The sequence below is a fragment of the Chinchilla lanigera genome, unplaced genomic scaffold, assembly GCF_000276665.1.
Source record: "Chinchilla lanigera isolate Chin_1 unplaced genomic scaffold, ChiLan1.0 scaffold00072, whole genome shotgun sequence".
Lineage (NCBI taxonomy): Eukaryota > Metazoa > Chordata > Mammalia > Rodentia > Chinchillidae > Chinchilla > Chinchilla lanigera.
Window position 1 is genome coordinate 3,913,964 of NW_004955473.1, and position 11,390 is coordinate 3,925,353.

General features: G+C 46.1%; 1 protein-coding gene across 1 annotated transcript; it reads right to left on the bottom strand.

The window, feature by feature from the left end:
• Positions 1–805: 805 nt before the first annotated feature.
• Positions 806–8,975, bottom strand: Arhgap36 (Rho GTPase activating protein 36). Its single transcript, XM_013523052.1, has 12 exons — positions 8,723–8,975; positions 7,432–7,497; positions 6,677–6,921; positions 6,262–6,454; positions 5,988–6,043; positions 5,578–5,728; positions 4,922–5,070; positions 4,559–4,735; positions 4,234–4,331; positions 3,996–4,102; positions 3,430–3,594; positions 806–2,022 (listed from the first exon to the last, which is right to left on the bottom strand). The coding sequence occupies exons 1-12, from the start codon at positions 8,973–8,975 to the stop codon at positions 1,865–1,867; spliced, it is 1,818 nt and encodes a 605-aa protein (XP_013378506.1). The 3' UTR covers positions 806–1,864.
• Between the last annotated feature and the right edge of the window lie 2,415 nt (positions 8,976–11,390).

An 11,390-nucleotide genomic window follows, 5' to 3' on the forward strand; every position in this document is an offset into this window, starting at 1 on the left:
GTTATAGCCCTTCATCCTTTATTTCATTTATTCCCCCTTTATTCCTGTTCATTTCTTACCCTTTCTCAATTTCACCTCTCTCCTTTATCCCATGTTCTTTCTTCTCTTTCACTTTGCATCCTCTAGTCCCCTTTCTTCTACATTACCCCCACACCCCATATTCCACATCACCTCCTATGCTTTACTTCATATCACACCACCGCTTTTATTCTTTTGTGCCATTGCCTCTTCATTCCACATCCCTCCTTCCTTTATCCTGGGAAATCCCCTCCACTCCATTCCATGCTGTCCCTTCTCTTTATTCCATGTCATCCCTTCTTCTGTGTTCCACGTGACCCATCCCATTCTTTTCATGTTATACCACCCATCTCCTTTTTTCTACATCACCATCTCCCTGTCTTACTGTCACTGTCTCCTCCATGTTCCACATTGCTCCTCCCCTTCATCCCATGTCTCCCCTTTTTCATTCCTTGCCATCCCCCTTTATTCCACATCTCCCCACACCCTTCTCCCATGTCCCCCGCTAATTGCACACCATCCTGCTTTGTTCCACATCACCCTTTCCCTGTGCCCCATGTCACCCCTCCCCTTTATCCCATGTCATCTTGCCCTTCCCTTTATCTCATGCTTTTCACTTCCTCTTTGTTCTACATTACCCCCTCCCTTTATTCCTCTTCCCCATATCCTCTCTCCCTCAGATCATCAGTCAGATTCCCAACTCACCCTCAATATGTAAAAGGGAAAAAAAACACACAGTAAGCCATTTATATGATGCTGTCACAACACAGATGTTTACTAATGATTAAATGCCAGAGAAGTTTTAACAATCACAAATCTTCGAGCTCTGCGGTTGTTACCCATCATGTGATCAATGTCTATCCCTCAATACAATGCATTCTTCATTCTATGGATCTTAGCAGTTGTTACCCATCAATATCAGCTGTAATTTGGATGTCATACGTAACCCATATGTGTGTGTTACCAGAGCATGTCCCGCAAATTTGTACCGTCCTGCATAGAGGAACTACAGAGACGATAGATAAGAATAGTTTTAATCGGGTGACTTTAGCTACTTGGAACTATTGTGCCTGTATCTAACTAGCTGTTTTATAGACAACTGTAGTGAACATCAGCCATCTTTAAAACAAATTCAGGTACTAAAATCTAATTTTATCCCCTAACTTTTGATTGATCCCAGAAAAGCTAGTTAGACTTATACTTGAGGTTTTCCTGTTTGCTTGTCCTGAGCAAACCTGCACAGAATTTGGGGAGTGGCTGTTTGACGAGCCATTGGTCTAAATAATTTGGAAAAAAAATCCTGAGGCGGCAGACACGGCTGCGGGGACACGGCTATGAGTTGGTGTGACATGGTTTAGCATTAGTTGTTTGTCAGCTGTCAGTAGGCTGACCTAACATTCTAGCATGCCTCTTGAGGGCCTTTCCAATTAAACTCTCAGGAGGAGGGTAGGAAAGTCAGGAATAGCATGCAATCCTTTTTGGGAGAGGGAAAGCACCTCGAGATTTGTGAGCTTCTCTGGGACAGGTGTCCACCACAAATGTAACATCAATTAAAGAAAGGACTGTAGCAAAAGAAAGCCAGATCAGGGGGAAAGCGATTGCAAGGTAGCACCAGGGTGCCCGGACATGACACAGAAATAGCTCTTTTTACCAGCTGAAGAGACCAAGCATCCCCAGTAAAGGGGCTGGCATTGTGTTTGGAATTCCTATCCTGACCCGAGCATCAGGGGGAACTCCTTCTTACCCTCAGATGTGTGTCCTTAAGTTTCTCTTAAATGTTTCCTGTGACATTCCAAGTCTACCCCACCCTTTTCCCCTGTCTGACACCTTATAGAAGGAAAAACATCTAGGGAAAGAAGTAGCCAGTGCCAGTGTTGGCTTCCTTCTCCTGGGGCACACGAAGCAATGGGCGGCCTTGCTCCGGAATGGGGGGGTTACCCGCTCCCTCCTCATCATCATGGGAACGGGCAGTGCCAGAAGGCACAGCTGGATCCTCAGAGGAACCTGGAAAATAGTAACAATGTTAACTCCTTATGTTTCTAGACTTTATTCTTCCCATAACATCCAAGCATTAAGACCTAGTTTTGACTTTCAAATAAAATATGAGTTAAGAAGGTAGGGCAGGGATGGTTCTCACCACTAAACATGTAAGAAAAGCTCTTACACACAGATCTGTAAATCTAGGACCACTGTGGAAGCTGGAGTAAGAGCTGGGTTAGGGGAGATATATATATATATATATATATGAAATGTCACTGGGGAGATAGGGAAGAGGGCGACCTAACAACCACCAACAACCTAAAAGAAACCTGACTAATTTTACCAAGCAAATGAGTAACAAAGCTGGGACCTGAAACTTACAATACTAAGTGAAAGGGAGAAAACAGGGATCACTCTTCAGTGAGTCTGGGGGAAACCTAGAGCCTATGACTTGGCTGGGCTGACACTTGTTTTTAAGGAGAGTGGTATCTACAGGCAATGGAACATCTGCATCTTCTTCAAGGAACTGAATTGCCTTTGGATTCTGAATTTCTTTATTGTCTTGATCGTTAGGCATTGGTACCTCTTCCACATTCATAACTTTAAGATTCACAGCTAGGTCTTGTGGAGGGTCTGGACCTATACTGAGGACATCTTCAGTGTCTGGAGTCACAGTGCTCACTTCATCACTTTCAAAAGCATCGACTTGGTATTTCTGGGAATCTGGAACTTCATTGTGAATTCACGCATCCTTGGGCTCTGGGAGCACACTGAGAGCTGAGTCTTCTAGAGTATGGCTTTCTTCAGAATCTTGGTTTTCACCAATATCAGAGGTTTCTTCAGCCAGTGGAACTTCTTTGTCATCTGAGGCTTCTTTGTTTGGGACTGCACTCACATCTGAGGATTCTTCCTGATCTTAAATTTCATCAAAACTGGAGACATCTTCAGGGTTTGTGACCACATAAAGATCTGGGATGTCTTTGGGAGTGGGGAATTCCTCAGAGCCAGCTATGCCATTGACTTCCAGAGTTTCTTCATGACTGTGAATTTCTTCGGCATCTGAGGTTTCTTCACTATTTGGGGTGCTGTCAAGATTGGGATCTTAGTCAGAGTCAGAAACTCAATTAACCTCTGGGGAGTCTCCATGATTCAGGATTTCATGTCCTGCAGGGTCTTCTTCAAGACTCAGGACCACATGAAGAGCTGAGATGTCATCAAAATCAGGGTCTTCAGAGTCTGAAATGCCACTGACCTGTGGAGAATCTTCATGGCCTAAGAGCTCTTCAGCATTTGAATCTTCTTCACTTGTGGCTTTATCCACAGCTGAGATCTCTTCAAGATTGGAATCTTCTTTAAAATATTGGGCACTGTCATTACCTGAGGTATCTACATTATCTGGGATTTCATCAGTGTCTAGGGCTTCTTCCTTACCTGGGATTTCATCTGTATCAGAGGCGTTTTCATTGTTTGGGACTACGTCAAGATAAGGAACTTCTGCAAGGTCAATATTCGGGTCATCTTCAAAATCTTCAAAGTCGCTGTCCAGATTTTCATCGGGGTTGAAGAGTTCTTGCAGATCTGGAACTCCTTCAGGGTCTGGGGCCATATCAAAATAAGGTATTTCTTCAAAATTTAAGATCTCAATAAGCTGTGAAATTTCATCATCAGGTTCTATAATATCCTCAAGGGTAGGAAGATCATCAAAATTAAGGTTATCATCATTACCTTCCCTTTCATCAATCTCTGGATACCCTCTAGTTGTGGGCCTTGAATATCAAGGTCATTTCGAATCTCAGGACCTTAAGCTCCCCCCCAAAAAACTACTACTTAATAGAGATATCTAAATAGTAGCTCTTTGTTGACTGATATATCTTTCTCAGAGGACTTATCTTCCTCAAGGACTGCTGTTCAGCAAGGACCTGACCCAAAGGAAGGGCCTGACCTTCAGAAAGGGACTAACCATGAGCAAGGGCCTAACCTCCTAAAATGATACTGACCTTCATCAAAGGGACTGCTTTGACCAAGGATAGCCGCTCGGGCCTCAGCAGAGGATTCCACTGGATCAGAAAGCAGAGCGTCCTCTTCCATCTTTATGCGCGCACTCCTGAATGGGCAGGAATTTGAAAAATGTAAGTAAATTTGTACTTGGGTTGGTTGACTTAAAGGTGGTCTAAATGTATACACTTCCACTGGACAATGTGCTTCAGGCCAAGCATAAACAAATGAAAAACTTACTGGATCTTCCTCAGATTCCTGCGTCTGATAAAATCAAGAGCCTCAGGACTGGATTTCCACACACGCTTAGCAACCTGCTTCTGAATATGAGGAGGCACCTGAGGGTTAAATTAGCAAAGTTAGCCTTTATTGCACAGCACCTTTCCATTTACCCTTTTCTCTGTGAAGGGCCCAGGCCTGAAGGCATGATGAACACCTAATATGGGGAGAGTTTCTAGATGGGGAGATCCTGTGACTGCCTGCTTTTGTTGCCCACATACAACTTTCCCTTGTCTAGTGACAGATAAGAAATGTGTGAAATAAGTCCATCCAAAACCTCCCCTACCTGGAAGAGGACATCCCAGTTATCAATCATGGCACGGACCACATTGACAGAAGCAACATAGTGGTCAATTCCCACTTGAGCCTTCCTGGACTCTTTCTTGCCAGACTTTCCCCTCTTCAGGAGAGCAGATCCAAACACCAGGGCCAAGTTGGTGGAAGTCATGCGGTTGCCTGCAACCTAGGTTAAAAAAAAAAAAAAAAAAAAAGAGGTTTGCACCTTGAGCAAGCACTGGAAGTTACACAAGTAGATCTGTCCCCTTTTATGCTTCTCTCTCTTGCCTCTTTTTGCCATCCTATGCACCCTGGCACCCTCACACACTTCCCCTGCTGCAGTTCTCGCTGCCCTTCCCCAGATATTTTTTACCAACTGTCCATCAGTGCCAATAGAGTCCTCGCAGTGCTCAGTGATTTTATGCAGGGCCTTCAGCAGACGCTCCAGGGTGTCACTGTGGCAGGGTGGCATCAGGTAGACCAGCAACTGCAGGGCAGAAAGCTGATCCTGTGGCTTCAGAGCTACAGGAAGGAAAACAGAGGCTGGCTCAGTGGGCTAGCTTTGGCAACAACCTGATACCAAGGGGGTGTATTTGTGCTTCAGAATTGCTGGGGGCTGCGGAAGACCCCTGCAACTTGCTTTTTGCTTACTTCTAAAGCATTTGAATACAGGAACTCTGAAAGCAGGAAGTGACCCCCATCAAAATCATATTTATATATAACCTAGAGTCTTCTTTGCCCTGTGAGGGCATGCCCAATTTCCAGAAACTCTAGAGAAATTACCGAGCAACAAACTCATAAGGGAATTTTAAGACACATAGAAAGTGCCTTGGAGAGGTTTTTAAAAAATTTTTATTTTTAATTGACAAATAATACTTGTATTTATTCTGGCGAGGTGTTGGCCATCTTCTGCTGTTCATTCTGCTTCAGTTTCTTGAGGGTCCTGTACCCTGAGCTCTGTTACTCAGCCCCCTAGACCCCTGCAACATCTCCCTTCCCTGCCACAGCAAGGGAGGGCAGAAGACTCACTTGCTGTCAGGAGGAAGGACATGTACAGATCATCTGGCAGCAGAGAGTCCTTCATGTCACGGAAAAACTCCTTGAGAAGTGCAGCCACATCGTGCACATTCTGACTGTCATCCAGCACTACATCCAGACCTTGATCAAATTTTTCACGGAGCTAGAACAAGGGAGAGAAGATATGGACCATTGGCCCTCCCCACCACAGGTCATTTCCTCCAGATCATCCCCTGTTAACTGTTGGTCATTCCTTCAGTAAGTTCCAATCTTCACTGAAGACAGATGGCAATGTGATGTGTGGGGGCAGTGCTGGACAAAAACCTTGTTCCCCCCCCACACCTGTCATGACACAGTTCAGGTGGCTCTTCCATCAACTTTTTCTTACCCAAGGAACAAACACACAAGCCTAGTCAGTTTACCTGACGCACTTTCTGTGCAGAGTGCTCAATGGTGAAAATCCCCACTGCACTTAAACCTGAAAGAAAATCCAGAAGATATTTAACATTTCTGACCCCCTTTCTTGTGACATTTCTCTTTTCTCCCTTAAGAACTGCACCCAAGCCTCCTCTGGTGGCAAGGTAATGTTATCCAAGCCCTTCAAGCCAGGACCTTTCTCTCCCCATTTCTAAAATACCCCTCCTTCCCCTATCATTGCCTTCTTGTTTGATTTAACCCATTTGTGGTCTCCCTTACCATGTTCCTCAATGAACTTGCAGCAAGTTTCAACAACCTGGGGGATTTGCTGTGCAATGGGGTTGAGGCTCATCTCCCTTTTAGATCCCAAAAGCCTCTGGCCAATAGGAAATGAAACCCTTGACAGTTGCAGGGTCTGAAGCAACAGGGCTCCGTCCTCCAGCTCAGCCAAGCTATCCACAGACACAGCACCCTGTGGAAAAATCAGAGCATATTAAGGGGTTGGGGGTGTGGGACCTTTCTGAGCACTATGTGACATTTAGAACCCAAGAGACTGTCTGTGGCAAGCCAAACACATCCTTCCAACAAGTTCTGCTCAGCCTCCCTCCCTTTGAGGACCCAACCCTTGAGCTTCCTGTCCAATACCTCGGCACACCTCAGGACCCCTGTCTGAAACCTGGAAGGTTTAACTCACTCGACGCCCACGGCGAGTGAACTCCCTGGGCAAAGTAGGCTCATTCCTAGGGCGAGTGAAAAAGCGCCGGATGCGACCAAACAGCCTTTGCACTACGTTTCCCCGACGACGACGACGGCCCGAAGGCTGACCCGTAGCTTCTTCAACCTGCATCTCGGCTCTTAGTTCAAGATGCTTGCGGCGGGTAAACTCATTCACCAGCACCTCTTCCAGGCGAACACCAAACGTCTTGAATGATGACACGGCTGGGGAGCCAGGGAGAGAAAGAAGGAGAAACGTCAAAGCCCTACAAGCATCGCTTAAGCGATGGGGGTGTAGCATTCCCCCCCAGGCAATGGCCCACTGTCAACCTCCCCCACCACCTCCCGCAGCCCACCCCCGACCCGCAGCGCTCCTCCCAGGGAAGCCAGCCGAAAAAGACCCCGCAGGTATTAGAGGAAAGGACTCAACTACCACGACGGGGCTCAAGGTCCCTGCCTTAAGTCCTGCAGCGGGTGACCACTTTAAATGAGGATGATTTCTTCAGGATGTTCTGTCTGGGGTGCGTCCACTGGGAAGGCTCAGGGAGGTCTGAGAGAACCGCCCCATTGCTACTGCGCCATTTCCTGATAGCACCCCCTCTGAGGGGTTTCTGGGAGGGAGGGGGAGTGCCTTCAGGGGCACTGGGCACCGCCCAGTCTCCACTAGCCGCGGGGCACAATATGGTGGGGGAAGGGTGCAGTTTGTTTCCCAAAGAAAATAGAAGAGACCCTCACCTCTGTCTTGTCCTCTTAAGACCAGAAAACAGTTCTCCGAGGTGTCTGGGCTGTCAGTGGTTAGAGCTAAGGGAAGAGAAAAAAGAAAAGACACGCACATTCACACGCAAATAGGACTATAAGTGACTAAAACATCGCAATACATTGATCTGCAGAGGGGGGAGGCGCTGGAAGAGGGGCAGCTCCGTCCGGCCCGCTGAAAGTGTTTTCCTTGCCCTCAGCCTCAGTTTCCCCCACTGACGACCGGACCCGTCCTATCTAATACCTATAAGACTCCACGAATTTAACCAAACCAGACAAGCTAAGGCTCCGGGAGCGCAGGGCGCATCTTGCTACGCATCAGTAGTCTCTCAACACACTTAAAACATAAATTCAGGGGCTCTAAGGTGCCCGGATAATGCAACAGGCGAGGGGAGGGGCTCTGCCCGCCGCGTCACCGCGGTGAGGGTCGCCAAGTTACTGCGGGCGCGCTCGCACCCTATTGCCGTCGGCTCCCCGCTCTGCGGCGGGAGAAGCGGCGACACCTGGAAGTCCCCACACTCCGAATCCCGCAGCAGCGGCTGGGGTCTCCTCGCCCTGCGTTTCACTGAGTTCAGGCTGTTCCTGTGCTACACGCCTAGCGATCCTCCCGCCCTTGCACTTTCCTACCCTGCCGGGGCGACCCTTTCCCACCTCCCTGACTCGGCGGTCCGATCTGCGCTGTAGCCCTTGGGTCTCCGGCGCGCTCGAACTCAGTCCCGCGCTGCGTCCCGCAGGCTCCCCCGCCGCCACTGAGGTGGGCAGCGCTCAGGCAGCGCACCTTCCGCCGCCACCCCCACCCTCGCACCCCTTGCGCTCTCTGCCTGACTGGGTGCGGGTCTCTCTCCCCGACCGTCTCTCGGTCTCTTCCAACTGCCTTGTCTCTGCCGTCCCAGTCCTCTCTCAAGAGTGCCCCTCTGGACTCCCGTCTGGCTGTGCCCAATTCTCATACGACACCCGGTGAGTCGGTCTCTTCACCCGTCCTCTGTCCCTCTGTCCACTTGCTTGTCACTGACATTTGCCTATTTTACAGCCCCTCACCGTTATCCCCCCGTGCTTCGACCCAACTCAACTATTCTTTACCTCTTCTGCAATTCAACGAACAGCCATCAAACTCCCACTTTCTCGGTTCCCCAGACTCCTGGACAGCCGACCTGGTCCTAGACCAAGTGCAAGCCCCTCCCACGCTCCTGGATCCCCGAATCTGTCGCGTCCCGGCTGGGGGGTCTACTCGCCCGAAGGCGAGGACGCCACACTCCCGGGAAAAGCTCACCTCGGTTAGGCTCGAATTCAGAGAGGAAATGCCTGGCCAGGAGTTCTTGGTAAGCAGTCTCTTGCAGCTTCAGACGCTCTAGCTCGGAGAGGCTGTGTATTGATACCATCTTCATCTTGTGGTCTGGGTTGTGTCCTGGGGCTCCTCCCAGGACGCTCACTAAAAAAATGAAGGCAGACAACAACAGCAAAAGGGGCATGATTCTGGGGCACAATGTCCTTGCTGCCTTCAGAAAAGGAATGCAGCCACCCATTCTGGAATCGGATGATTATCTAGACTGCATCATCCAATTGTCACTGGACCTAGTGGAGGGAACTATGGGGGGGGCGGGTGGAGGGGGAGGGAAAACTGGGAGGTGGCTTCACCCTCAAGCAGAGCTGCTTCTGGCTGCTTTTTTTTTCAAATCCAACTTTTAAAAAAATGAGCTCTAGACAGATATTCCAGAAAAGAGAAAAATCTAATTAGCAGAAGAAGAAGAAAAGAAAAAAGAAAAAAAAGAAAAGAAGCAAGATACAAGGAAAAAAATCCTTATAGTTTTTTAAAAAGCATTTTGAGACAAGAATAAAATAGAATTTTCTAGTAATTAGTTAGAACATTGATAAAGTTTTTTTCATGATAATACTTAGTAAGAGTCAGGTAAAAGAAAAAAAAGAATTTCATCCAATCTAGGAGCACTGTAAAATTCTACAACTCTTCCAGAAAACAAACTGGACACGTGGGTGGGTCTGGAGCCAAAATTTGTCCCCAGGCCCTTTGCCCCAGTAATGCCCCTTCTAGGAATCTATCTTAATGAAATATTCCTGTGCACAGGAAAAACATATGCACATGAGCCATAGCAGCAAAAAAATTAAGAGAATAAAGCTAACCCAACAATGAGATTAGTTATATAAATTATGCAATGACCAGAGTATGGAGAATTATATAATCCTAAAGTGATGGTTATAAAAAAAACTTTTCAAGAACAAATACACAATTGTATTAATTATGATTACAACTATGTGAAGAAACACATGCATAAAAATAGAACACTAAAAGAAATACTCTCAAATATTAACAACCTCTGTAGTAAGTGGTAGTATTTTGTTTGCTTATTGTCTTTTCTCTGTTTACCAAAACCGTGCAATTTGATTATATTACTTTTCATGACAAAAAAATCAACTTGCACCAAAACAAACATCATTTTGACACCATTTCTGAAGAGACTCTCTATACAAAATTGGTGACTAGAATAAACTTTTTCTTACTATCATGGCAAATCTATTTTATATGGCTTCCTTCGTGGTCTCCACTATCTCATACTGCTCCCAAGTTACACATCATGCCCCAGTAGGGATCTCCCTGCATCCTACACAGCACCCTTTCCTGAACATGCTCTGTTACTCATTTGTTTTTTCCATCCATTCATTAAAAGAAAAAAAGAAATCTGTATTAATTGCCCACTCTGTGCCAAATGCTAAAGCTTCAAAGGATGAGCAAGATAATATTACTCCTTTCGTAAAAGATTTAGCAGTATAGTGAAGGAGATACACAGGTTAGCAACAATTTACAAAACCTTGTGATAAGTCAGTCAGCCAAGATATAAACAAAGTACTGTGAGAACAGAAAGGAGAAAACATCTAAGTCTGCATGGAGACAAGGAGGAGGTTGCATCCAGAGAGAATAGTTTATGCAAAGGTAAAGAGATGAGAGGCTGTCATCTTCTTAGGGCAGCATAAAGGAATGGAAGGAGATAAATCTGGGTGGGCAGGGGTGAGATCACAAATGGCCCTGTAAGCCGCAGTGGTACTTAGAAAAACTCACAGAGAGCCATGAAAAGCTGGGTATGGGTAGAGAGCTTGAAGCAGGGAGATAATCCAAGAGGCAGGCTATGCTAGTCCAAGTCAGCAACATGAGGTAGAATTGACCAGATTTAGGGGAGAAACTTAATTGTAAAGGAAAGAATTTAGGATAGCTCCCAAGTTTATGGTTTGCGTGAATATATGTATGCTGATTCTTTACCAAAAAAAAAAAGATAACTTGGAGCATAGGAATCTAAACCTTTAAACAAAAACAAAGGAGGGAGTCTGATCTTCCCTGTCCCATGGATATTTATAATAATAATATGTATATTACTTGAAGAAAGGCTTAGATCTCAAGGATTAGGTAATATGGTTTTGATAGAGAAAAGGTAGGTGAGGGTTTATCATGGAATAATTAAAGTAAATGATTTCTCCAAGAAAATCCCCCACTTTGAATTTTATCTCCAAAATTCTCTTTTGCCCATTTTTCTTAATGGTTAAATTATAGATATCAAAAATTCCTTGCCAAAGAACAGGTACAGCATAGTAACAGGGGGTCTTCCTGTGACTTTTAGACTAAGCTAAGAGGAAAATCTCTAGCATGGATTTTAAAGCTTCTTCATGTGCAAAGCACCATCCCCTGGACTGAAAGTAAGCACCTAAACCCAACCACAAAAATGCAATCAAAAAATGACCATTTTAACCACAGGCACATACATGTCCAACAGTGGCAGACTAAAACTCTATCAATCCCGCACTCACAGTAGCAGGTCTAGAGCCTAATAGTCAAGGGTCTCATCCTGACATGCACAGCCTATGTCTGACTTAATTCTTCTAACACCACTCTCCCTCTCCCCTTATCCCAACCCAAACATTCCATACCTGTCTTG